Source organism: Gambusia affinis, linkage group LG09, assembly GCF_019740435.1.
Source record: "Gambusia affinis linkage group LG09, SWU_Gaff_1.0, whole genome shotgun sequence".
Taxonomy (NCBI): Eukaryota; Metazoa; Chordata; class Actinopteri; order Cyprinodontiformes; family Poeciliidae; genus Gambusia; species Gambusia affinis.
The window spans coordinates 23,984,134-24,007,696 of NC_057876.1; the positions used below are offsets into that span (position 1 = coordinate 23,984,134).

General features: G+C 35.9%; 2 protein-coding genes across 3 annotated transcripts; both read left to right on the plus strand.

Annotated features, from left to right (window-relative positions):
* The first annotated feature begins 140 nt into the window (after positions 1-140).
* On the plus strand, positions 141-6,995 carry si:ch211-145o7.3 (forkhead box protein N2). The gene is made up of 5 exons (XM_044126729.1): positions 141-277; positions 1,950-2,543; positions 3,746-3,867; positions 5,278-5,333; positions 5,709-6,995. Exons 2-5 carry the CDS (start codon positions 1,962-1,964, stop codon positions 6,047-6,049), a joined length of 1,101 nt encoding a protein of 366 aa, XP_043982664.1. The 5' UTR covers positions 141-277; positions 1,950-1,961; the 3' UTR covers positions 6,050-6,995.
* atl3 (atlastin 3) lies at positions 6,015-23,139 on the plus strand. 2 transcript variants are annotated; one of them, XM_044126727.1, is made up of 14 exons: positions 6,015-6,035; positions 10,091-10,295; positions 11,634-11,768; positions 13,017-13,121; positions 13,197-13,247; positions 14,592-14,648; positions 14,749-14,841; positions 14,917-15,055; positions 16,648-16,775; positions 16,852-16,908; positions 18,188-18,259; positions 18,345-18,536; positions 20,413-20,652; positions 21,418-23,139. In XM_044126727.1, exons 2-14 carry the CDS (start codon positions 10,092-10,094, stop codon positions 21,478-21,480), a joined length of 1,536 nt encoding a protein of 511 aa, XP_043982662.1. In that variant the 5' UTR covers positions 6,015-6,035; position 10,091; the 3' UTR covers positions 21,481-23,139. The 2 variants fall into 2 exon arrangements, with proteins under 2 accessions (XP_043982662.1, XP_043982663.1); XM_044126728.1 differs by lacking the exon at positions 6,015-6,035 and adding an exon at positions 7,892-8,194.
* Positions 23,140-23,563: the final 424 nt, after the last annotated feature.

Below are 23,563 nucleotides of genomic sequence, written 5' to 3' on the forward strand. Positions count from 1 at the left end.
TCTTCCTACGGTTTGTAGCCATATTTAAAGTTTTTTTTATTTTAACTGCGGCAGCGTGATTATTCTCGGGGTTGCGCACGGGAGCGCGCAGCACGCAGAGCGTTCTCTGCGGTTTCCATGGTTACGGCAGATATCAACAGGGCACGGAGGAAGAGGTGTCCGGCTGCGACTCTTCACGTTTTGACCCGTCTGGGTTCCGCCTTAAATATTCCACCCGAACCCTGCTGGACTTCGGATGAGAGTTGAGCTCCGGTTGACTGATCTTTGTTGGTATCTGGTGAGTAAAAAAAATATTATTTTTTGCTTTTTAAAGAGCGAAAAGCACCGACAGGGGGGTTACCTGTGAGGAGAAAGGCGGCTTTCTTGTATAGCTAAATGAAACTTTATATTGTTCCGCCATTTGCCTCCTGCCCCACAACAGAGCCATGTGGCTTCATACAAAGTTTTAGAGCGTTATAAATGCAGCTTATGATAGTCCTGGTTAGGCTGAAGGATATGAGTTTATTTTCACATCATCTTTAAAGTTCAAGGTTTAAGTTAATGGGACTGTGAGTCTGGATTTTGGACAAAGAAAGGATGCTCATCAGAGGGAAACTGCTGGCCATCATGTTACTCATCTAACCTGGGATGTCAGAGAACATTCTTAAGGTTGTACTTTAATGTAAACTACAGAAGATTCTAGATGCTAGATTAACACAAAGTACTGCATGAATATATATTTAATACATTTTACAAATAGAAGTCTTAAAAAAAACATGCTTTGCACACCTAGATAAAAGAAAATGACCTGACCAGCCTACCTGTGTATTCAGAACAAACGCATCCTCAAAGCATGATGCTGCCACTACCATGTTTCACAGTGAGAATGGTGAAACATGCTCTGGTCACATCTTACAAATCTCCTGGAAAACTGCATGTGGTTTCCACTTAGTCATCATTTAGAGACGTCAGAGACTGAGCGGAAAACGAATGCACACACCACACTTTTTAACTAATTTTTTGTAAAATTAAATTAATCTCAGTTATGCTTTGTGTTCATCTATCATATAAAATTCTAATAACATACACAGAGATTTTTTATTATTTGGTATTGTTTTTTTTATTATTGTTTAAGGCCAGTAAAAAAATTAGTGGGACACAGCTAAATAAAATAATTTTTTATTATTTCACATACAAAATGTATTGTTTTTCCATTTATTTCTTCATTGAAGAAGAAGATGGATCTTTATTCATTTCTATGACATAAAGATGATTCTCTGCGTTTTTAAGAGGGTACTCTGGCACCCCATTGCCCCCCTTGGAGTCACCACTGCACTATTTATAGATGTAATAATATTTAATAAGAATATAGAAATTGCCACATAAGTCTAATTTCTTTTGTACATAAGACTTATTGCATTTGGGACTTTTAAAATATATCACATGTGCTGTTAACTGCAGGTGAGCTTTGTAAAGCTGCAAAATGAACATCCAAAAAAACCATATTCTGTTTTTAAAAATCTCCCAGATTTTTAGGATTCTATTTTATTTTATTTTATCTATTGTTATTTTAGTAGTACACAGTTGTTTATATTGTTTTATATATATATTTAATGGGTTATGTTTTGTTATATACTGCTGTAAAAGGTTAATTTCTGCACCGTGGGATTAATAAATGTCTTTTTGTTCTTTTCTTTTCACTTCTGTTCCATTGGCTTGATGCCTGTTAGTTGATTTTTGTTTTACCATATTTGCTTAAGTCGTCACTGAGTAATTTTATGAGATTGTTTTAGAAAAGCTGAGTATCTTTAGTCAGAGGCTTCTTCAAATTTGCTGCAATACAGACTGCTGCAGGAGATCTTTCCTGCCCTCTTCCATCACCATCTGCAACATTTATTTTGAATCATTTTGAATTAAAACTTGCAACATGTGGGATCAGTAAAGTATTTCTGAATTTCTGTCTTTTACAGCCAGGCAGCTGAATGAGTCTGGATCTGACAGAAATGAAGAACAGCTCTCACACGCTGCCACCTTTGTCCTCGTCTCCCGCTGCTCTCGGAGGCTCTCTGACCTTGACCTCCTCACCCCCGTCTCTCCCTCTGTCACCCGTCTCGTTCCCTCCCTCCCCCACGTCTCTGTCTCCGGCTGCAGCCGAGTCCGCTCGTTCGTCCTCTCCTGTTTCAGACCTTGCTGCCTCTCAGTGCCTGGGACAGGGGGACACATCCGACCAGGATGACCTGACCTGTCTGAGCTGGCTGCACCAGAGGGGCGACCTGCTGCCCCTGCAGCCTCTGACCAAAGTGACCCCGTTACCTTGGCGACAGCCCGGACAGCTTCCTCCTCCTGCGGCGGCCTCCTCCAAGCCGCCATACTCCTTCAGCAGTCTCATCTTCATGGCGATAGAAGATTCTCCTCAGAAGAGGCTCCCGGTGAAGGACATCTATGGGTGGATCGTGAGCAACTTTCCGTACTACAGGACGGCCACCGGCGGCTGGAGGAACTCGGTGAGACACAACCTGTCGCTGAGCAAGAGCTTCCGGCGCATTCAGAGGGACAAGAGCCAGGTGTGTGCACAATTTCCACAAAAGTCAGCTGAAATTATAAGACTGAATCCAAATGTTTATATTATATAAAAGTAAGCCTGCCGCAAAAAGTTGTAAATCAATGAACTGCATTGAAACTATTTTAATTTGCCACATCTTTCTCTCTTTCTACTAAAAAGTCTTCAGTCTGGTAGATTTATCTCAACTAGACCATTTTTATGAGGGAAAGTTTTGTTTACAGACTTAATAATTCATCTTATTTGTTGTTTTGTTTGCTTATTTGTAATATTTAAAATGTCTTCTAGTTCCAATGTTAAAAGTTTTATTGAAATTAAAGTTTATTGATCTTTGAGAGGTTGAACTTGCATTATTATGTAATTATCATTTTGTTACTTTAAAATGGTCTCAAGACAATATTATCGGATATCATCGGACAATTTATCATCCAGCAAAATTTGTTATCGTGACTTGCCTAAAGGCAGTTTAGTTTACAGAGACATCATAATCATTTTATTTATAGTTTCAATTGTTTAGTTTTTTTCATTTCTGTTTTATTTATTGTTTTTTGTTGTCATTTATTCTTTTGGTGATTTTAAATATACTCTATTTCCAGTGTTTAGTGTTCGCTACTGAATTAAAGTTTATTGGTCTTTGCAAGGTTAACATTTTTATGCCATGAAACACGTAATAGACACGTGATCAATATCAATAGATAGTACACCTGATAAAATATTCAATACTCAATACAATCACTGAACCACACAGCATTCTGGGGGATGTAGACAGAAGAAAAGCTTTAGTTGCTCAATCTTCAACAGCTAGCTAAGTAAGGTTGGTGGAATCAACTAAATCACTCGCTCTTTAGTTACCTAGCAACAACCAGCTGAGTAACTTGCGCAGCAGCAGTTCCAGGTTCTGTCATTGTGCCTCATAACTACTTAAAAATAAAAAAACTATGAAGTGAAGTGAAAACTGGGTAAACAGGAAAGGTCATATGTATTTCAGATATTTAAAATAAAAAACTAATCAATAACTAACAGTTATCAGTACCGACTGATATGACACGCTTGTATCATGTGTTTTTCTGCCATATCGTTCAGCCATATGTATTACTTGAAAATGGTCTCAAACCATCAATATTATTGTTTATCGCAATAATTGCTGGAAAAATGTATCATCCAGCCAAATGTGTTATGAAAGTGTATGTGTGTGTTTTGCTGCAGTCGGTGGGGAAGGGGTCGCTGTGGTGTGTGTGTCCAGAGTATCGGCCGGCACTGCTGGAGGGTCTGAGGAAGACCCACAGCTATCACGGTACCAGCAGCTGTCTGATCAACAAGCCTGCACTGTGAGTTCAATCAAAAAGTAATTTAGGGCTGAAGCAATTCAGATTTATCATATTAATGATAAATCTATTACTCAAATAATCAACTAATTTAATCTAGTGGATCATTAACTGCAGTATAAGAACTCAAAAAAGAGGCAATTTGCTGAAAGAACAACACAGACCAACAGTTACACCAGAAATATATAAAATGTACATATATATATAGATATATATATATATATATGTACATTTTGCATTTAAAAATCTTTGTAAATATGTTCTACCCAGGACTTCTCAAAAGTTGTTTTATGTTGACCTAGTTCAAATTCTTTATAAAAAAGAAATATATCAATATTAAGAGCTGTTCTTTCCGATAATTAACTGTTTAATCAAATAAAAAAATAACAGATCATTCTTAAACTGCAGTGACGTTAAGTCAAGCAGAACGGACTGAGCTTTTCACCTACGAAAAGCTCAGTTAGGAGAATTTCTTTAGCTGCAAATGCATCCAAACAAAACCTTCAATTGATCAACAGTAATGCTGTTATTACATTTTAGACAATAACATTTCAGGAATTATTAGTTTATTTGCTTTTATTAATGTACTTCAAACATTGTATAAAAATCATTTTTATACAATGGTTAAATGAAAAATCTGCAGACTGTACCAAAGTTTTTATCTGATTAGTCGTCAGAATAATCGAGAACAATTGATTACTAAAATAATCGTTAGTTGCAGCCCTACTGTAAATTAACTGATTATTTATTCATTATATTACTACATTATATTATTCTTCTAATTTGCTTAACCTCAGAAAGGGACTCTCAATCCAACTTAAGTCAGAAGTTTCTTCAAATTCGATGTAATACAGACTGCTACAGGAGGTCTTTCCTGCCAACAGCCATCACTATCTACAATAACTCTTTGAAGAATCTGAATTAATATGGAGTTACAACATTTTATTTTCCTTTGGGATCATTTAATTATTTTTGAATTTGAATAAAGAGAAATACATGAATGAGTTACTCTTGATCTTGTTTGGTCAGTAGTCCTTTAATCCTGGAAATATTCTTCAGGTGATAGAAGACCGACTTTGTAACTTTATGTGTCTCTGAAGGTTCATTGTCTGAGTCCATCAGATTTTGGGTGGTAAGAAGAGTAACAGAAACAAAGACAACAAGAGGACAGTTGTTGTTTATTTATCTTTTTCATTTAGTAGTTTCAGAGTAAAGCAGTAAACTTGTGAGATTTGTATGAGTGGAAAACATTTAAAGTTATAGTTATTTAACTAGTTCTCAAAAGTATTTTTAAAACATAAGCTGTTTTGTTCCCTATCGTCACTCCCTCCAGGTACAATCTGAGGATTTTCTGAGTAATCTTACGCCAACCAGCTGTCTTTATACTTTTTTGTCTTGCGGTTTTGTTTGCAGGTTAGATGGAACCAGCTACGAGGTGCCTGCAGTGTGCGACACGGTGGAGATCTCAGGTCGGTACCGACACCAGCGTCACGTTTCTAAGAAAAGACACGGACCGACTCGTTTGTGAGCCTTTCCTAAAGCCCGCAGCTCCCGTCAGGGAAGGAGCAGCTTTCTGGGGCATTTTTATAGCGGCTTTTTTTCAGCGCGCGCCATTGTGCCCGTGTTTGTTTTCTGTCGCCGTGGCAACCGCCTTTCTTCGCCTTAGCAACGGGCTTCGTCATTAGTCCGCATTGTTTTACACCTATATCTCTGCGCTTTACGCAATAATTTGCTTCGTGACGTGTTTAATTACTGCTTTGTTAATAATCCTGACTCTTAAATAGATTATTGATGTTGCGGTTTTAGTGATTAATCTCTCTTATTTTCTTCTTTACCTCCCGCAGACTCTCTTTCTCACGCCCTGCTCCTTTCTAGTTCTTCTCCCCAAATGCACACGCCTTTCTCCGAAGACCTGCCGTGCCCTTTGACCCCGGATCACGAGGAGCTGGTCACCATGGAGCCGCACGAATACCAGCCGCACGAAGTCAGCGAAGACGCCGAAAAGGACCCGCTGTCCGACAGCGGCTACATCGAGCTGCATTACTACGAGTCCGACCAGTGCCAGTACCTGGTGCTGCCCAGCGAGTCCGAACTGGACCTGGAGACTGTGGAGATCCTGCAGCTGGACGTGGAGGCCCAGGAAGCTGCTGGGTCCCTCTTGGACCTGGCAGGTGGCGTATATTAGCTCAATTAACCCAGATGTTTCAGTCATTAACAGGTGTTTCCCCTTTAGACTTTATTGTATTATGAGATATTAGAATGGAAAGGTTTGAAGTAAAAATCCTCCTGTATTCAGGCACTTTGGACGCCCAACCTGAACTCTTGTTGAAGCAGATCAGAACAAATGTTTTTAAAACTGGAAGTATTAAAAGTTCAGTTTTACAGTGTTTGCTATAATGTTTCTAACAGTTCGAACTAGGGGTGCACCGATTACATTTTTCTTGCCGATCACGATGTTTAAAAAGGCTGACCTGCTCATACCAATTTTTTTTTTTGTCTGAAAAATGATTGAATATTGTTGGCAGCAAGTATTGGGCGAAATTAAAGAAATCTGGTCCGATTCGTTGGTGCGCCCCTATATCGAGCTCATCAATCTCAGGGGTGGAAAGAGCGCTTCCAAACCAAGACGACGTACTGTTACTATTACGTCTTGGTTAAAGTTTCTTATAGTCAACCATGAAGTTTAACAAATAAAACCACATCAAGACACGAACACTTAGTTGAAAAATTGCATTTTCTAATATACAGTTGTAATAAATTTATGTTTTTCTGTTTTCTTTTCTGAAAATGGTTTCTAAAAGTATTTTGGCAATAAAGTGTATTTAATTTATTATGTACTTATTAATCATAAATGTACTGAAGAAGTATGGAGAAGCATAAGAGGAATAACAGTAAAGTACTGGTAGTGATATTTATATAAATAATCTCTTTTCTTTTATCTGATCCTGTTTGTTAGAGATAGTTTGATGGTTTTGATGTCATGTATGTTTTTAAATCCCAGATTTCCTTTCTTCTTGATTATTTTAAGACTTTTAAGCTAAACTGTCGTTAAACAGCATTAGTTTCTTTGTGAGTTTAATACAACCACTGCCATTTAGTTTAAAAGTAATAAGTTGGGCTAAAACTTTTTTTTTTTTTTTTGTAAATTCAGTGTTTCTCATTTTCTGTTCTGTGAAATAAAATCTTTATTTTGTTTGATCAAGATAATATTTTTGTCTTCTCTTTTCATAATTTCTATACTTTGCCAGAAATTAATTATAGATAGCTTGTACAAAACCATTAAATTAACAAAAATAAAAAACACTTGAATTCATGTGTGATTTCACCTTCTACAACTCTCCTAAAAAGTACTGTACCTTTTTCTAAAACACTATTTCTAAAAGTATTTTAGTAATAAAACATATCTATTGTTACTAATTTATCCAGGTAACCCAGGTTTTTAGTTGTATTCCATTTCAAATATTCTCTTTATTTTCTATTCAATTTGGCATCTATTCAAATTATTGATTTTAATTCACTTAAGTATTACTTTTCTATTCCTGTTTTTAGTTATGTGTTCTCTATTGTCGATATTCCTTTAAAATATTTAAATGTTTTTAGTTTTCTGCTTGTCAAAGATATTTTTAAGTTACTCTAAGTATAAATGTGCATTTCTGCAATAGGAAAAAAATTTGTTTTTTCAAAGCAATGTACAAAGACACTTTCTTCATAGTCTAATGTTAAAAATACAGTTTAAAAATATATTTATAAAAAAATAAATTTTTTTGGATTAGTTAAAACAAGCGAAAAAAAATCAGAAGATTTATGATGTGCTGTGATGAATGACGTCACTCCTATGTTGGTTAAATTAACAGCAGAGGGCGCTACAGCTACGTCACAACTGTGCATGACTCTTTTGTCTTCAACCGAATTCCGGTTGCTAGGATACCGATTCTGTCAGTTGTGGAAACCTTTCGGATGTGATTTGGATAAACGCAAAGTATCCGCTCCTACTTTACATTACCTGCTCGGTCGTTGCGTAAACATCTCCCTCACTGAATAAAAACTACATTTCCCATTTCCTGTCGGTGAATTTCACTCGAAGGGGCTTGTAGTTTTCATTAGAGCTCGAACTGGGGAAGGAGGTCACACAGAAAACTACATTCCCCGTGTGACGTTTCGCGGACTGAAGCCGGAAGTGGGCAGTCTAGTTGTGGAAAAAAGTTCTCATGACTGTTTTCGTGTCAGTGTGAAAAGTTGTTCGTTTCTCGGCTCTCTTGAGTGTCTGGAGACGCTTCTGGAAGACTCCACAGACAACACGGCACCGTGAAACTTCAGCTAAAACAAACACGTATGTTAATTTTTCCACTTATGTTCTTTTGAACGCAACAGTGTTCGTGGATTCTTTTTTTCTTACTCTGCGCTCATTTAACAGCTAGTTCTTTGTTTTTGTCGAACTCTCGTTGTTTTAACCGCTATGTTAGCTCAGTTATGCAGACTCGAAGATGTTCGCGTTAAAAGTGTATTTCAGCTCAACTTTACTGCGCCAAACTCACTCTGCTAGCTGTTGATGTTGCACAATAGCGGTAATAAATTCTAATCGTGCTCATTTTTTGCATCCAGTCTGTTCTGGACATTCATTGCAAGGAAATGGCTGGCATGCTGCTCATCAACGCCACACCCTCAAGGTGCTTGGAAGTAGGGAGTGATCTCCTTAGTTTGATGACACATCGTCTCACCTTCTTGTCCTAATGGACGCCATGGAGGACGGTTTTCCCTCGAAGTCTCGTAACAATGCGCTCCTTTGATGCGGAAAGAAACATGACCAGATTATTGGAGGGCATGCTAAATCCATAAGCTGCAGGCAGAGCAGCATGACACCAATATGAACAGCCTGCAGCCACAGGCTGTTCATATTCACATCCACACAGAGCTCAACTTTGTATTGGTTGACTTGCTGGATTAGTATTTTAATGCCCGCAGGGTGATTGTCGGAGATCTGTTAGCAGAAAATGTTGAAGCATGTTTCGATCTGGACAGAAAAATGCGCTTTGTTGGGTTTTATTTAAGATAAATTATCTCATCTGGAGATGTGCTGGCTGGAAAAGATTCTGTTTGATTCAAAATTGCTCATCATTCAACTATCGTCAAAGTTCATTAATGAAATAAATGCTTAAAATTAAAAATGATATGAGTGACTGCAGATTATTTGTCCAGGCATCAAATTCATCAAATTTTGATTAAACTTTAAGAAAATAAACATATGATTTGATGCACTGTGGAGGATAATGTTGTAACCATGAAACCTGCTTGTTAAAAGCATTATATTTACATCCATGCTGTACATTTTCTCACAATGAGATCTAATAAAAACTTCAGAAAGTTTGTGGTGCTTTAAAAAACTACGAAAGCCAAGTGAGAGAAATAAATTATTTACATTTTTTGTACAGTATTGTGGTGCGTTTATAAACCACTTTTACATAAAACACTTTTAAATGATAATCTATTGTTTTCTTGATATATTTTCTGAAAAAGAAATTACAAATGACAGAACATATTTTCAAATATTTTGTCAAATCTTATGTGAGTTACATGATGGTGTAGTAAGGCCTGGCTGCAAATTTCTTTGTAATTATTCAGTTATGAGGGTGTAACTGAGTTTTAGCAGAATACAAATGCAAAAAAATACAAGAAAAAATAGTTTTAATGATATAAAAAGCTTGTGTAGAGTCATCATGATCTGATGTGACCACCTCGGTTTGTGTAGTTTTTTTCTTTAAAATAGACTCATTTACATTTACTAAAGGAATGCGGTGGTGTTGCATGTTAGGCTGTAAAATGCATCTTTTATTGTATTTCTAATATTGTATAAAAAGGTTTAAGTGGTTAAAAGAAAAATCTACAGAATGTGCCCATTTTCTAACTTGTTGTCAAATAATCAATAGACTAATCAATAACTAAAATAATTGTTAGCTGCAGCCCCAGTCTGAACTATAAAAACCCAAGGAGTGCATTGGTAAAGAAAAATACAGATTTCCAAAAATTACATCTTCAAAAACTTTATTAATCAATCAGTCACCCAGCCCTAATGTTTATTAGCAAAAATTTTATTAAATGAATCCTTAAAGAAAATATTTAAAGGAAGTTTATGCCAAATGTTGGTAAAGTTTTAAGCTTATTTAATGTTTTCATGTAGAGCTTCGTAAAGCTTTTATTTGACCATAATGGTTTTGTTTTTTGTTTACAGAATGGGGAGTGATGCGCGACCGGTTCAGATTGTGGACGTAAATAAGGACGATCACTCCTTCACGTTGAACACCGAGGCTTTAGCTCAGATTCTGCTGGACCCGGAGGTCCGAGACAAACATGTGGTGGTTCTGTCGGTGGCTGGCGCCTTCAGGAAGGGAAAAAGCTTCTTACTGGACTTCATGCTCCGCTACATGTACAGAAAGGTGAGCCTGAGGTGTTGCCATGACGACACCTGTCGCAGTAAATCAGTTAATCTCTTGATAAATTAAAACAAGCTCGATAATGTCCATTTTTTATCATTAGTTTTTATTTTCTCTCTTTCTACTAACAACTGGATGGCAAAAGTTTTAAATTTGGTGGTTTGGTCTCAACTTGCCTGTTTTTTGAAAGACAATTTAGTTTACAGAAACATTTAATGTCTCGTTTTTTTATTAAATTATTGTAGGAATTATGACTTATTGTCACAATATATTTTAATTAACGTTTTTAAAAAGAACATTAGTTTTATTATTTTCTCCACTGTTTGTTCAATGAGTGTTTCAGCAAATATAAATAAATCTCAAAATATGATTAAACACTTTTTATTTGACTGCTCTCCTAAAGAAGTAAGTGGGAATGTTTTTCAAGAGCAGAATTTGTTTTTGTGGGGCTGTAATAGCTGTGACACAGCCGCAGCCACAGAGTTACGTAAGAAAGTAGTAAAAAATTCTTATATTGTGATAATCGTGATAAATATCGTGATAAAACTTTACGTCCACATCACTGACCTCTCCTCATTTTATTTGTTGTTTCGGTTGTTTTGTTTATTTTTTATATTTAAAATGTCTTCCACTTCCAGAATTAAATGTTTGTCAAAAATTAAAGTTTGACTTCCATTATTACTCCGTCACCATTATGTTACCTAAAAACAATAATTTTATCATTTGTGATGATAACTTCTGGGACAGTTTAAAGTGACGGCTCAGGTCCTGATCCGACTGGTTTCTCCAGAATCTGGGAAGCAGTGATTCATTAGCACAGCATGAAAACATGCATGTAATGTGAAACGTCCAGTTTGTGACCAAAGCCGTTTGCTGATGAATAATAATTTAGATTTTTGTTGCCAGGTTTCATATGAAGTGTAGTCAGCATGTATTAGTTCCTGTTTGTTCGTATGCGTCCAACAAACACCACTCTTTGAGATTGTGATTGATAAGTGCTATTGATTTTTTTTTTTTACATTTTTTCTCTCTCTCCTCCACTAAAATGTTTCCTGTTGCACCATTTTAAATTTTAAACTGCAGCTTCCAGTGGACAGTAAAACAAGCTGTTAAGTGCGGCGCTAATCAGAACCTGAGAGCTCTGCTCTCCACTTTGTTTGTTATAAAACACAGGAGATGTCTATTTATAGCGCAGGCTGTAATGATAGTTGGAGCTGCTGGCAAGATGGTGAGAAAAAAAACCCAAAACACAAACCCAGATGGAAGTGGTTTCTGCTCTAAGGTTTTATCTGAATGTCTGTTGCATGTTTGATATTTACGGTTTAACTTGTGTGTCTGCAGAGCGACAATAACTGGCTGGGTCGGGATGACGAGGAGCTGACTGGGTTTTCTTGGAGAGGCGGGTCGGAACCAGAGACAACAGGCATCCAGCTGTGGAGCAAAGTTTTTACAGTTCAGAAGAGTGACGGGACGGAGGTACTGACGTCATCTAGAGATGTCAATTTACTTCTCATCTCTGTAGCAAACAGCAGATGTCACTTAAAGTTTGATTTTTAGGTTATAGCACACATTAAAATGAGCAAATAGAGAGAAAAAACATTTACTGTTAGCAGGAAATGTTGAATTTAAAAAGAACATCGCAACATTTTTCTTCTCAGGAAACATAAACAATAGTTAAAATGGAAAGAAACTTTATCTCAGGATTGTTATCTGTTGTTCTGTAGCACAGGTACATTTTATTAAATAAGAATATATATGAAAGTGAATTTATTTCACTTAAGTAAAGTTTATTTATATACAGGTCATCTTAAGGCGCCTTGAGCTTTTTGTGTTCTTTTGGTTTTAATGGTTTTAAAGTTTGTGCTTCTTTTATATAGTTCAGCCAGTTAATTATTAACTATTATTAATTATTAACTGCAGCAACTTTCAAATCCACTTACTTAGAAATGAACACATGTTCTGTTGGAAACAGAAGATGTTTCCGTTTAGCAGCAGAACAGTTGAGAAAGCAGGTTGTTGCTGGGTGAGTCTGTACATCTGTGTGCCTTTATCTGCTTTCTGAAATTAAGTTTCCCTCTGTTTGGGTTTTTACCCGGACCCCCGTGGCCGTTTTTGTTTTGAATGTTGTTTCTAAATGTTTTACATCTATAGATACCTCTGTGTATCTCGACTCTATTAGTCAGACTTCCTTAGAGCACACAGATATGAATGTATCAACTCAGTTTATCTCAGTGAGCTATTTCAGAAATTTATTACACTTCTTTTTTACTAGTTCTTCAAACTAAAGACCTAGCAATTTATTATTTTACTTCAAAGTCAGTATTTTACATCTTTGAGTTTATTTTTTGCTGTAATCAGACACAATTTTATTAATCTAAATTGACATTAAATTCAAATTCAATTCAAAAATACTTTCCAAAGGGAAACTAAATGTTGCTGTGACTCATTTTAACTCAAGATTTTTCAAATGGGGATAGTTTTGTCCACGCAGATGTTTTTATAGTTGGTCATACACTCAGTCATGATGTCATTCTACATGTGGCTGGCGATCCAATCAGCAGCCTCAAAACAACCCCGCAGGGCTTCTTGTCACCACTTTTTTCACAGTAAATAAATATTATTAATTAAATACAGTTTATTTATTTATTTACTCTAAAAGTTAAAAAAAAGTCAGTTATTACAGAAAATAAGAACGTCTGCTGCTGTTCCGTCTCTCGCCTGTAGGTGGCAGTGGTGTTGATGGACACTCAGGGAGCGTTTGATGACCAGTCCACAGTGAAGGACTGTGCCACCATCTTTGCTCTCAGCACCATGACCAGCTCAGTCCAGGTAAACATCTTTCTGTGATCATTACTGATTAGTTTGTCATTGTTGAGTTTTCTGACATGAATTCTGGTTTTGTAGATCTACAATCTCTCACAGAACATCCAGGAGGACGACCTGCAGCAGCTCCAGGTCAGTCTGGGTTTATGTTGTTATTTTTTTAACTTAACTTAAGAGATGAGTCAGTTTCATAAAAGCTTTTCAGAAAGAACAGTTCATCTTATAGTTCCAACCTAAGTTTACTACTTTTATTCCCACCTGGATCTTATTGTTGTATGAATGCTGTAATAAAATAATAGCTGTGTGGCGATTTTAAAGACATCTGTGTATATTTTTGTTACAGAAGCTAGGAAGCTAACCACCATGTAATGAAATAAGATGCCAAGCGTACAGTCCAGCCTTCCCTCCCTAAAGCATAAGGGAAAGTGGAGGTTGGCCTTCGCAGTTTAAACTTTCACATTTTGCACATTTTTGTGCTTCCATTTGGTTCTAAACCGGATCTACAAACAGCCTAAACACTTAAAAAACAAACTCATTTAGTTTTTGGCTATAAGTTGGCATTTCAAAGTCCTCCCAATTGAGTCACATTCCATGGGGACCGCACCGTTTCCTAGCAACCCCAGCCGATTTCAGCCCGTTACCTAGCAACCCAAGCAGTGTTCCAGCATATTTTGTCTGCTGGTTTTACCTCTGTCTGCGCTGTACAATGGCTGCTGGAAAAGACAAGTGCTTTGTTGTTGACTTACCATCCATAAACCACTTGGGGCATTTTTGTTGCGCAGGAGGCGCCCCTTCTGCTTTTCAAAAATGTGCAGTTGTATAATTGTGCGACTGTTTGCAGCCACTTTAACCTTTGAGTTGGAGGGGGCGTGGCCAGCAGCAGCTTGTTTGGATTTAAAGCGACAGAGGCTCCAGAAACCAGAGTTCAGTTTGGTTTCAGCTGCTGGAACCAAAGTTCAGTCGCTTTTCTCACCAGTAATTTAGAATATCATCAATAGAGTTAATTGATTTCAATGATTCAATTTAAAAAAATTAAGCCCATTGTACACAGTAGACTCAGTAAACATTGATCCATGTCAGCGTTTCTGAAGATTATGGCTTTTAGCTAAAGAAAACCCAGAATTTTCACACAATACCGTGTTTTTTTTTTGTTTGTTTTTTATATTAAAAACAGATTTTTATTGGCGTGGCGTAGGTGATAGCATGGCCCATGTTTGGAGTCCTTGAGTCCTCGACGCCGCTGTCGCGGGTTCGACTCCCTGACCCAGTGATATTTGCCGCATGTCTTCCTTCCCTCTTCCTGTCAGCCTGCTTTCATTTAAGGGACTCTAGAGCCCACAAAAGACCCTCTGGAGGGGTAAAAAAAAAACCCAAAAAATAGATTTTTATATTGGAGTGCTATTTGTGGGCGTATCGGAGCATATTACGGAAGTTAATTGTGACATTTTGCATCATTTTGGTGTTTTCTCCTCTCAGCTGTTCACAGAGTACGGCCGTCTGGCCATGGATGAGATCTTTCAGAAGCCGTTTCAGGTACCATGAATCACATTATCCAACACTAACTAATGCTAGTGTTGTTGTTGCTAAATATAGATATGTTTTTCATGTCAACACTGTTCTTTTCATCCCGCAGTCGTTGATGTTTCTGGTCAGAGACTGGAGTTTCCCCTACGAATACAAGTACGGCTTCAAAGGTGGCAACGAGTTTCTGGAAAAACGGCTGCAGGTACCAGTTTAAATGTTTTTAAAATGATTTTAAAAGTGCTGCCACGTTTCTAGAGCGCTGTGTATGTATGTTCAGGTTAAGGAGTCTCAACATGAGGAGCTGCAGACTGTGAGGGAACACATTCATTCATGTTTCACCAAGATCTCCTGCTTCTTGTTGCCCCACCCTGGCCTCAAAGTTGCCACCCACCCCGCTTTCCGGGGGCAACTGAGCGGTGAGACTGGCTTGATTTTAATAGAGAAAATCCAAACGTTGCTGATTCTGCTGATGAGTTTCGATAAAAACTGGAAGTAAATATGAGTTACTAAACAAAGATGAGTCTAATGTTTACGAATTGTTTCTATTTAAGTTATTGTGAAGGAATCTGCACTACAGACATTAACTAGCATAATAAAATATCATGAGTGTAGTAATTTCCAATTGTTGAAGAGATACTAACGTTTAATATCACTGAAAAGCCGCCATTTTGAGAAATTCTGCAAACATTTTATTATAACAAAATATGCTAGAATAAAATATTTATAGCATATTGTATTATGCTATAAATCAATTAATAGCATAACAAAATGAGTGTAATAATTTCCAAATGTTGAAGAGATACTAACTTTTAATATAATTGAAAAGCCGCCATTTTGAGAAATTCTGCAAACATTTAACCCCCAGTAGGAAGTATTTAGTTTTGCCTGTTTTCCCGTCTTAACTGAATGATTATTAGTATTTTTTAAATGCAATATTGATTACAGAGACTTTCTAATCACTTTTTTAATTATTACTTTGTTTATTTTGGATGCTTAAAATGTCTAAAATGTTTTCCGGTTCCAGTGTTACTTTTTGTTTTTATAAATTAAAGTTTTTTACATGCATTCACAGGCCTTTATAATTACTATATTAGATGAAAATATTCTCAAAATAACAATAATATTGTTTATCGCAATAATTTCTGGGACATTTTATCGTCCAGCAAGATTTATTATCTTGACAGCCTAATAAAAATAACCCATAATCCATTTTAGCAAACCCTAACACTATTTATTTATCACATTTATTGATATAGTGAAACTATAGACAACTCTTAATTCTTTACAAAGCTAAAAAAAAATATTTTTGGAAAAACATCTAAAAATTGTTTAAGATTAAGGAGCAAAATGTATAATTTAAGGGAGAAATCACAGTTTAAAATATGAAAATTCAGAACAAGTAGAAAAAAAGGTTTGTGTTTCAGTAAATGGAGCCAAACTGTGATAATTTAAATATTGAACAATTTCCAAAACAATGAAAGCGATGATTATTATTCAAACTCTTTTAACAAAACCACTTCAGTTCCAGATTAAAAAAATCTAAATAAAATGCATATATATTTATATGCATGTTATATATATATTTATATATATTCAGAAAAGCAAAGTGTTTCACAAATAGTTTTAAAAATACAAATATAAACAACATTACAATAGAAAATAAACAACTCAGTAGGAAAATTTTAACCACACATTGTCAACGAAAAGACATAAAAATGTTCAAATTATCACATAAAGATATAATTACTCCTGGATATAATGTATAATATTGATTGTTGGCATTTTTGTTACTGATATTTTTTGTTGAAATTTAAAGAAATAATTATTCTTCAGCCGCTGTAATAAAAACTAAATAGATACTATATTGATAAGTTTTTTTATATATGCATTATACATGCTATAAATGTAAGATTACTTGGGTAGATAATGAGTTTTTACTTTATCTTTCATGCTGTAAGTATTTTTTGCACACATTAACCAAATAACAAAACGTTTAATTTGTTTCCAGATGTTGCTGTTGAGTTCAAAACGCAGCTCCAGTCTCTGATTCCCAAACTGCTGCATCCGGACAACCTGGCTGAGAAGGAAATAAACGGGAACAAAGTGACCTGCAGAGGCCTGCTGGAGTTCTTCAAGGTGAAATCTCCCGCTTCTCTGCAGTTCTGCTGAAGCCCGCTCCGTTTTTCTTACTCCGTCCTGCTTTGGTTTCCAGGCTTACATTAAAATCTACCAAGGAGAAGATTTGCCTCAACCAAAGACGATGCTCATGGTACGTGTCCACATGCTGGCAGGGTTTGTTTTCTGCTGCAAATCCTTGAAAATGCCTGAATTTCAAGTTCTTGATTTCTCTGTGAAGACCTTTAAAGACAAGCAGTTTGGTCATAAATCTAATGTTTAATTAAAAACTTAAATATGCAAACTGTTATTTACACTTGAAACCAGATTTTTTTTATACACCTAATAAATTTTTTCACTGTCTGAAGTTAAATAAAACTAAACTTTTCTTATTTTATATTTGTTTGAATTATAGAAAATATTTCTACTTGCTAAATACCAGAAAACGTTTCGAGAATATTTTTAGAGATTTTTTTTTATTTGTGACTTTTATTGTGTTTTAACTTTTAAAAATCATTTACCTTAAGATTTGTTTGTTTGTTTGTTTCAGTTTATGTTTATAATTTATTATTCCTAGTGACCCAATCACTTATTGATTGTTTTGTATGTGATTGATTTGTTGATTTTCAAACTGCACAGTTTGTCTAATCTAATATTTAATTAAGTCTAATTTTGCAAAACATTCATTATAGTTGAAACCAGATATTTAAATAAAATAAAAATCCTTTTTTCCCCTCTCTGTCTGAAGTTAAATCAAATTAAATGTTTCTTATTTTATATCTGATAGAATTACAAGAAATATTTATACTTGCTAAATGCCAGAAAACATCTTGAGGACATTTTTTAGACTTTCTTTGTGTATTTTGTTTAAACATTTAATTTGAGCAGGAACACAATTTGTTTGGATTGTTTTGAATAATGTGATTAATTTCTCTATAAAGTTGTTGAAAGTGATGGATATTCAAACTACACAGTTTGGTAATAAGGTGCAATATAATGTTTAATTAAAAGCCAGAATTTGTAAAATGTTATTTATTGAAATCAGATATTTTCATACACCTTATAAACAGTTTTGTAACTTTCTCAAACCAGTCAGAAGTTTAGGATGTGTGTAAAAGAGACATTTCAACACATAAATCTTAATTATTGTTTTATTTTTCCATATCCCTGCTGTAGGACTGTAGAATAATATCACGAGACTCTTAATCATGGTGGTAAATTATATAAAATAGTGTCATTTCTTTAGTTAGTTTGTATTGTTTATCTTCAAAGTTTGGTGCTGAAAAAGTTTGAATTCCTACCTTAAAATTATTGAAATTTGCTGTGGGAAAAGTGCACAAACTGTGTGTTATGGAGCTGAACAGGCCTCTGAGTTTGAATTATTTTGTTTTGTTCTTCACTATGAGCAACACGTGTGTTTATGATTTTACTAGGCCACAGCAGAAGCCAACAACCTGGCAGCTGTAGCAGCAGCTAAAGATCAGTACCAGAAGAACATGGAGAAGGTGAGTTTTCTGCCATGCATGAACCACATCATGCATCTCTACGGTTCCGGTTCTTCAGCATGTTTGTGTTTTTATCCCACCTTAGATCTGTGGAGGAGATCTGCCATATGTGGCTCCAGAGATGCTGGAGGAGAAGCATAACTTCTTCCATGGAGAAGCCATCCACATGTTTGCAAACACAAAGAAGATGGGAGGACAGGAGTTTTGCGATCGCTACCAGGCTCAGCTGCAGAAGGAGCTGAACGAGATGTGGCAGTCGCTCAGCAAGCAAAACGAGGTGAGACTTCTTCTTTATTTCTGAAGTCCATATCTAGTTTTATAATTTGTTTTCAAACGAAACTGCATTCCTTTAAAGTGACTTTTAATGTTTTTTCTTTGGACCTCCCCTGCTTTTCAACCTGAACATTTTTTTAAATATTAGTTTACCTAAGGGCGTTTTCACACCTGATTTAGTTTGATTTGGGATCAAAACTGCAACATTTGTTGCATTTTCAGCTGCTGCGGATTGTTTTCACACTGCACTGTGTCAACCTATCCAAACAAATTGAACAACCTGTTCCCCTCCTCGCCTGCGGGGGCGCTGCACCAAGAACCGCTGAAGGAAACGACACAAAAACCTCAGACGACATGGAGCACAACTTTCTTCTTTACACAACGTAAACAAAGTGGAGTAGCGTCAGATTTTAGCATCTGTTGGATTTCTCTTTTGTCTCTGGTAAAAAACGACGAACCATTTCTCCTGCCAGCACTAGATGTGTGTCGGTTTTTTTGTATTTACCCAGAATGCCCTGCGCTATCGTCCACTTTCTGCTCTTGAAAGTGGACTATATTTCTGAAAGTTAAACCGCACCAGAGTTCACTCTTTTGGTCCAGATCAGTGTTCGATTCCTTTGACATCAGTGTTCGATTCCTTTCGCATCAGTGTTCGATTCCTTTCGCATCAGTGTTCGATTCCTTTGACATCAGTGTTCGATTCCTTTCACATCAGTGTTCGATTCCTTTCACATCAGTGTTCGATTCCTTTCACATCAGTGTTCGATTCCTTTCACATCTCTGCAAACGAACGAGACCTTCTACACAAACAAACTGGAGTTTGATTAAAGCGAACCGAACGCGACAACAGAGCCTCGGACTGGTGTTCAGAAACAGAAACTGTCCCTCAAAATGACAGAAAACTTTAAAGACTATTTTCAATCTCATTTATCATCATCAGCTGCAGTTAGTAGAGAAACATCCCCTTACCGAACTTCAGTAATAAAAAATAAAAACGTGGAAAACAAAAACTTGTTACAGTTTGTTCTGCCGTGTTACCATTTCACCCCTTTTTATTCATAAACAAAACTTTTTGTGAGCTTAAATCTTTTTTTTTATTATTTCATTAAATTTTATTCTGTGCGTTCCTTGACACTTAATAAAGGCTTCAACGAGGAAATAAAGAAAAGAAGACTAGAAAAAGAAGAAATATCAGATTATGAGTCTTTAATGGCAGATCTCCAGATAACTTGGGAATTATCTTATGACTTTATCATCTGTGGTATCTTGTTTTTCCATATTTAAGTCATGAAATCATAATAAATTATTTATTTGTGATCTCTTGATGTGGCTAGAAATCCAGATATAAATGCTTTTTATAAATGCGTCAGTTTTAAAGCCTATTTAGGCCAAAAGGATTATTACTTGTGGAGAGGTCAGAGGTTTGTAGAGCGAGAGAGAGTAATTTTTGTATTTTAAAGACCTAAATGAAAACAATTTATATAAATGATTACAAAATCAGGCAAAAGAAACAATTTTCCAGGTCAGTTTATTACAATATAAAACTCATGAAACTGGAATAAAAACTGCAGATCAGTGATTTTTTTGTTAAATCATGTTTGTTTTTATTCGGTGAAGTTGGATGGATTATCCAGAACGTAAGAGTAGAGATGCTTCATAATAAAGTCACTCAAGTTAAAAGTACAATGTAATAAAAGTAATTATTTTTGTCTAAAACATTTTTAATGTAACTGAGTAAAATGTGTTTCACATAAAATGTATAAAAATCTGAAACAAAAAAGCAGCCAAAGTCAAAATGTTTCCAGAAGCCATGAAGAACTTTGATTTTGATTTGGTTTTGTTTCATAACGTGATGTTTAAATATTTTCTTTGTCAAAAAGGCTAAGAACCTGTTCAGCGCCTTCCGGACCCCGGCGGTTCTCTTCGTGCTCATGTGCCTCCTCTACATCGTGTCGGGCGTGTTGCTCTTCATCGGCCTGACGACCTTCGCCATGGTGTGCGACTGCGGCCTGGGGCTGCTGATGGTCGCCATGTTGGTGTGGGCCTTCATCCGCTACTCCGGCCAGTACCGGCCTGTGGGCGGAGCCATCGACCAGGCTGCCGGCGTCGTCCTAGAACAGGTTTTTGTTTTACTATTGATTGATTTTTATTTAGAAAACATATTTGTTTACAAATAAAAAACAGAATATGAAATGTGTGGGTGGGGGAAGGTTGGTATGAAAACAAAAAGTTAATATTACAGACAAGAAAAATGTATTATTTTATTTATTTATGAGGACCTGGAAACATACTCCACTTTAAACCAATTCAAAATAAAAAAATTATTACGTTTTATACACTTTTGAATTAATGAGGAGATAATTTAATGTATGTGGCCATGACAAATTTATTTTGTAATTATTGAGGAAGAGGCAGGTTTCTACATGATTGTCTTCTTTTCCTGCTCTATTTTCACTCATGTAGAGTCAGTGTTATAAGAGAATATTTGTACATTAATGATGAAATGAGTTAAATCGAGTGAATTAACTGATTATTGATTGTTTAAGTCAAGTAGATGTTGGACGTATTTTTAGCTGCAAATGCATCCTATGATCAAGCATACACTCTAAAATAATGGTGTGTTGTTGACTTTTAGGCAATAATGTGATTTCTTACCTATTTAATTTAGTTTTTTATGTATTTCTATTATTGTATAAAATAAGTTAAAGTAATTAAATAAAAAATCTGCAGAATGTGCAAATTTTTCATCTGAATAATTGATAAAATTATTAGTTGGAGCCCTAATCTCCATCTTTGTTTCACTGTCTCTTTATCTTCATAGATAAATGGATAGAAGGTAGCATTTAATCAAATCTAATAAATAATCTTTGTGTAATTTTTCTAAGGCTACGGAGATGTTGAACAAATCGAGAGGAGCACCAGTGAGCGTCAAGAAGAAATCCAGCTAGAGTCCCGGGGGTCTCTATTCCAGACAGACGGCACACAAACCCAAGCACACTTCTAGCACAAAAGCCTTATCATCATCATCGTCATCCTCTTCATCCTCCTCCTCCTCCTCACCGGCCCTGGGTGACGACTGCCCCATCCTGACTCACCAGCATCAGCCTGTTAAAGTCCAGGAACATGCCAAAACAAAAACCCTCTCTACAAGTTTACAGTTTGTCTTAACAGAAAGGTCAATGTTTACCTTCTCACCTCATGGGAACATTCAGTTTTTTAAGCCTTACCGGGCTGAGACGTGGGTCCACTTTGTAGTCCGTCTTAAAGATACTTCAAAATGCAGCGTTAAAGCTTTTACATAAACGCCTGCTTCTGTAGCTTCTTTTTTATTTTCTGCCATTCCTCATAGCCTCCAGTTCTCCTTGTAGATTTGCTTTATAGATGTTACAAGCTAGCATTCCTAGGAAAGATAAACTAGCAGACAAAGAAACACACTTTCTTGGGAGCTTTGTGTCATTGACACTAAGTTTTTTTTATTTTTTATTCTTTTGTCTGTTATACCCTTGATGGAAATACGCCGGGCGCTACAGACTCAACCAGACGCAGCTTTTTCAGTTCTAGCTGAAAAAGAAAACGGTTCTGGAATAATGAGGTCAAATCACCAGCATACGAAAGCAAGCGATCAGTCAGCCAAAGAGTTAGCTTTAAACGTCCTAATATAATGAAACTTTACTGTAATGTCTTCTACATGTTGGTATAATTATTTACCTGAACACAAAGCACCCACCGTCTTTAAATACAAAAACACAAAATAAAATTTCTGATTGTTGCAAATCTTATCATCTTTGCATCAAACGTCGTCAGTAATATTTATATTCACTTGTTATAATCTGAGCTTTCAGGGAATACTGAGGAACAACAGTAGCATGTCTGAAGGTCTCTTACTCATAAAAACGATGTATTTACAGCTTGAACTGTCTGTGTGAAATGTCCTACATGTGGAGCAGATGAATGAAACTGACAGGCTTCATTCATCTGCATCTGCTGCTTGACTGATCAGTTTTGACTTTCAGTTTTCATAAACTGGATTTACTTGGTATTTTTGCAGCAAATCAGAAGGAATTTGGTGGCGGATTAAAGGGCTGCTATTATTTCCAACAATGTCCTCCGTTTCTGAATAGATTAAGTCATTTTTAAGTATGATATGATTAGAGAAGTGAAATAGAAAGCACTAGGTATTTTATAAATATCCAGTGCCGCGTGGAATGGAGGCCATAATGTGCACTTTAACACCTGATCATATTTTGTGTACACAAAGATTGAAACTAGGGCTTTATTCTTAGTGAATGCATTAAATTATATATGCAAGTCTGAAGTGTTCAGGGCCAAAAGTGACTATTGAGATGATTTTTCACCATTGTGCGTTTCTTTGTGTTTCTCTTTTCGTTTTTGTCCACTAGAGGGAGCTTGTGGACGTCTTACAAGCAGTTATTTTTGCACTCTGCCTCCTCTTTGGTGCTTGTTGCACACAGCTCATTCCAAATGTGAGAAACAAATGCATGCAATATTGTAGTAACGGCAAATGTAACAATCTTCTGCATTGATCTGATGACCATGACTTTGACATAATGCTGTTTTATAAAGAATAAACAGAGGTTCACACAGTTCCTGCTGTTGTTAGCTTGTATCTGACCTTATTTACACTCCATTTGGACAAAAGTGTGATTTGTATCATAATGTGATAAAAATCACATTATGTAACAACATTGAATCATATTTTGAGGTTTATTTTCATGTACTGATTCTCTCACTGAACAAACAGTGGAGAAAATAGTAAAATTAACATGTTTGTGGGATTTTAAACATCATTAATTAGAATTTATTGTGACAACAAGTCAAAAGTCTTCTAATAAACCCGTAGAGCAAATGAAAACTTGTATAATTGAAGCCAAATATTTGTATTGTTTTCTCTTTCTGACTACATGCTTCCTGTTTAATATTGGAATTACAAAATATATTTGTTTGCTAAATTCAAAGCTAATGAGTGAGAGAATTTCACTATTCCCTTCAATTTCAGGAGTTAACTTACAC